The following is a 4,276-nucleotide window of genomic DNA, read 5'->3' as shown; positions in this document are numbered from 1 at the left end:
CATACATACATACATACATAAAGCATCCTATAGGAACTGAAACATACTTTAATAACCAGTTTACCCATAAATCACTGAAATACTATTTAGTTGTAAAATCACTTCCTGAAAATTGTTTATATCTGTGATGCATCGTGTCAGGCACTTATGACACCTCTGGATTGGTATTCAAGCCTCAGATAAATAGACTCCATCTCACAGTTCCTCTGCATTTCCCTTAGCGTTACCTCAGAAACGGCATTTATGACATCAACTTTCTTCTTGAGTAACAGGTTGGGGACGGGGTGGACAGTCCATAATGTTGATCTTGTGAGTCTGGAACCAAGATTCTGCTGGCTTACTGGTGGGTTTGGTGTTGTCTTCTTGAAACACCCAATTCCTCTACAGAATAAAGTCACCTCTTCAAATATTCCAACTTAGTATGTGATAAAAACAAGTCAAGTGTCAGTGGATGAGAAACCTTCCCATCTCATGATGTGTGAGTCACCCCGCTTTACTTTGCAATCTTAGTTTAATCAATCCTACAGTTGGACAAATGACTTGTGTTTCTCTTGCTTTCTGTTCTTAAAAATAAATTACAACTGATGAAAAATATTTCAATTGTTCCTTCTGGGAACTGACCTGCATTCAAAGTCGAAATCAAAACGAGCTGTAAAACATGTTTGTAAAACCAGATGGCAGGCCGTCGACAGGTTGACATCACTCAAAAACACAAAGAACAAAATCCTGATTTTCTGAAAATGAACAGAAATTTCAATTAATCGATTAAATTGGTTGGTTTTACTGCAATTTTTTGGAGAGAAATGCAATGTAAACAGCATATTGCTGCAACTGGCCTTAAATTAGGATAATCAATTTGGAACACTGCTACAGTTTGAGAATACACCTTTCACTTAATGATTCAATTACACTAATTAAGCATCAAACATATTTTTATGATCAGTGATGTGTGGCTATCATTTTGCACACAGTTGTATATATAGTTGAGCAGCCAATTTCCACCCCCCCCCCCAAAAAATATAATTTCATTCTTCAAAACTCTTGAGGTTTTAGAGAAGGTCACTTCTTTTTTTTAACTACTAATGCCCCAAAGTTCACCATTACACAGTTTATCCAGTCAAATAAATTTATTTCATAAATAGTTTAAATACAGTTATAAAAATTACAGGTGTTCTTATTGTTAAATAAATATATATTTTATAAATATCTAAATAATTCAGGTCTCAACTACATTATAGTGCAAAGAATTCCAGTGCATTTAACTACAGTCTTAACAAAACTAAAAAAGGCATCAAAATCTGAAAATCTGTAGACTCTGCAAAGGCTGGCCATTATTTCATCATCATCTTCACTGTAGGAGTCAAAGCTGAGCACAACACAACATTTAGTCAGAAGAAAACCTTTAGCAATGGTATTTTCAAAGAAATAAAATTATGCTATCTCACTCCAATATCAGTATAAATATTTAAATACAAATCTTGACCATGACAAATAACATTAGAAAAACACAAATTAAACTTTTTTTTTTACATCATTAGGAAATTTCCCCCCTTCCTGTATTTAGCTTCTTGAACGTACCACATTTCTACTACACATGGACTTCACTACCTCCTTCACATTATGTCCCCAGGCCTTCAGCCTGTCTATAACAGCACATCCATAGACTTGCTTTCCATAGGAATATTTATGGGGCAGGTTCAGTGGAGGAGGTGATGTAGGCACAGGTGTCGATGGGTCATTGGTTTTGATGTGGCATTCTACTTTTGTTAAAAGATGCTTGAGTCTCTCCTTTAGTTCTGAAGAGGCGTTCAAAACGGATGCTGTTGAGAAAAGTTCCTTCTGATATTTTTCTACTTGGGAGAGATGCAAAGAAAACAGCTCATTCTTGGCATAGATGTCTTGCAGCTTCTCAATCATGTTGGAACCTGCAACCGTAGCGCTAGGAACCTCATCTGGAATCTGATTATTACAGCGATTGTTCTTCTTCTGTGATAAAAGAAAAGAAAATGTAAAAAATTGTGGGCTAAAAAAAGTCATTTTAAAATACAGATTTTACTTATAGACTGGAGCCAATCACTAAACATTATGTCTGGAAAGCTGAAGGATTTGAAGTGCAAAAAGCATAAGCCACAGATAACTTAAGAGTTATGTCAAAGGTTGATTTTGTTTTACTGTTGCTTCTTAAAGAATAGTGTATAATATACTAGTATATTGTGTATTTAGTTCCATAATACTGGATTAATTGCTCTTCCTGAAACGAGCTATTGCACCCATTAAGTTCTTTCTTTTTACTTTCCCTCATTGAAAGCACTTCTGGGTTGGGCTTTGGTATTTAGTTGTGTTTTTTTGTTCAATTCAAATTCTAATAATTTGTTGGTTGCGACAGACTGGTGACCTGTCCAGGATGTACCCCGCCTCTCGCCCGGAACGTTAGCTGGAGACAGGCACCAGCAACCCTCCCGACCCCACTAAGGGACAAGGGTGTAAAGAAAATGAATGAATGAATGAATGGATGGATGGATGGATGGATGGATGGATGGATGGATGGATGGATGGATGGATGGATGGATGGATGGATGGATGGATGGATGGATGGATGGATGGATGATTTGTTGGTGAGGGTAAAAATTGTTGGCAGTGTTATCTTATTTAGCAACAAAATTATGCTTTGGTACAGCAAATTGTAAAATCACTTACACTGGTACTTACATATTCTTGCAGTGTCTCATTTGTTTTGTGTATCAGTAAATTCGTAATATCCAGAGTCTTTTTGGAAGAACACTCGTGATCCGCATTGCTTTCGAAAGAACACCTGTGTTCAGTCGGAGCTGGAAGTACAAGAATCCGGTGATTCCCCAGAAGCATCAAGACCAGCACTAAAAAAAAAATAAAATAGGATTAATATTATGTACATTGAGTTGGAACCAAACATTTGCATTCAATGATTAGGACCTTTTAAGAAATAATTTTTGGTGGTGTGGGATTCAGAGTTGTATAAAATAATACATAATCATAAAATAATGTTGCTGGATTATTTTATGTCACTTATATCTCAGTGTTTAATTGTTTTTTAGGCTTTTTCTTATCTTGGCCTGCAATGGAACTGCAGATGTGTTTTAGCTATAGACAATGAACCGGTACAGTGCATCAAATGGTGGCATGTATGTCTGAGTTGTATGTTGTCCCCGTTTAAATATATATAGTCAAAGTAAAAAAGAAAATTATAAAAATATAAATTATTTTCTTCACTGTCACATCAAATAACAGTAAATATTTCTTGTTTTGCCATTTAGGATTACAAAACATTTCTTAAAGGACACTCTATCTCCTCATATGTGAGAATTACCATGCCATTAAACAATATGGAAAAACTAGACAGTGTATGTAAAAATCTTAGTATTGTAGCTCTCCTTGGCATATTAAAATGAGAATGTTTATACTAATAGTGCCATAGAAAAGTCTGTAAACGGAGCCAAGGTTTACATTTTCAGTGATTTTATGCATCATAAAACTCCTGAACATTTAATCCAACTTCTCTTCCAGTTAGTATCAACAAAAATAATGCTCGATATTTTGAGAAGATACTAACAACTACAAAAAGTTGCAAAAGAACAAAGCCAAAGGAAACGCCATGAAAGCTAATCTATTACTAAAAAGAAAATATTAGATACTCTGAAAACAATATTTCAGTTATAATTAAAAGTACTTACCATAGTGCATTAGACATCCATTGAACTTAGAGTCCATAATGACAGCAAGTGACTTCAGTAACTCAAGGTGTTGCTCTTCAGTGACAACAGTGACCTATATTGCATTTATAGCTGACAACACCCACCTCTTTTTGACACACACACAAAATCTACTCAGTCATTCAATAAGATTCCATTGAGGTGTTTTTAGACACTTGCGTCATTAACAGATAACGGCTCATTTTAGAATTTCAAAGACTCAGGAATTAATTTGAAGGTATTGTTCAATTTCAATCCCAAAAACCTTTTTCTTTTCCTTTGTGATTTTTGGTTTAGCTCACACTATGATACCTAGGATACCATAACAATGCAAGTCATCAGGAGTTTCACAACAGTGTATTTATGTACGGGTGTTTAAGTAAGACTTTTCACTCAATATTTTTATGTAGAAAATCCTGTATGCTTTTAAACTAGATTTCTAGATTCTCAATGACATCCATGTTATTTTCATTTTTATGCACATAAAACATGATGTGTAAGTATTCCTGGTAACCAAAGATCAGAAAAAGTAACTTATTTGATGAGAT

General features: G+C 34.8%; 1 protein-coding gene across 1 annotated transcript; it reads right to left on the bottom strand.

The window, feature by feature from the left end:
* Nucleotides 1-23: 23 nt before the first annotated feature.
* Nucleotides 24-4,270, bottom strand: LOC106945264 (uncharacterized). The gene is made up of 3 exons (XM_015028827.1): nt 3,711-4,270; nt 2,710-2,876; nt 24-1,986 (listed from the first exon to the last, which is right to left on the bottom strand). The coding sequence occupies exons 1-3, from the start codon at nt 3,745-3,747 to the stop codon at nt 1,561-1,563; spliced, it is 630 nt and encodes a 209-aa protein (XP_014884313.1). The 5' UTR covers nt 3,748-4,270; the 3' UTR covers nt 24-1,560.
* Between the last annotated feature and the right edge of the window lie 6 nt (nt 4,271-4,276).

The sequence above is a fragment of the Poecilia latipinna genome, unplaced genomic scaffold, assembly GCF_001443285.1.
Source record: "Poecilia latipinna isolate Pla-1442-1.1 unplaced genomic scaffold, P_latipinna-1.0 Scaffold136, whole genome shotgun sequence".
Classification (NCBI taxonomy): domain Eukaryota; kingdom Metazoa; phylum Chordata; class Actinopteri; order Cyprinodontiformes; family Poeciliidae; genus Poecilia; species Poecilia latipinna.
Note: the sequence above shows the minus strand (reverse complement) of the source record. Positions and strands in the feature narration are given on the sequence as shown.

Coding starts and splice junctions, on each gene's coding strand:
- LOC106945264 (XM_015028827.1), bottom strand. CDS start 3,747: ATGGACTCTAAGTTCAATGGATGTCTAATGCACTATG. Junction 2,877..3,710: donor TGGATGTCTAATGCACTATG/GTAAGTACTTTT, acceptor TTTTTTTTTTAG/TGCTGGTCTTGATGCTTCTG. Junction 1,987..2,709: donor ATGAGACACTGCAAGAATAT/GTAAGTACCAGT, acceptor CTTTTATCACAG/AAGAAGAACAATCGCTGTAA.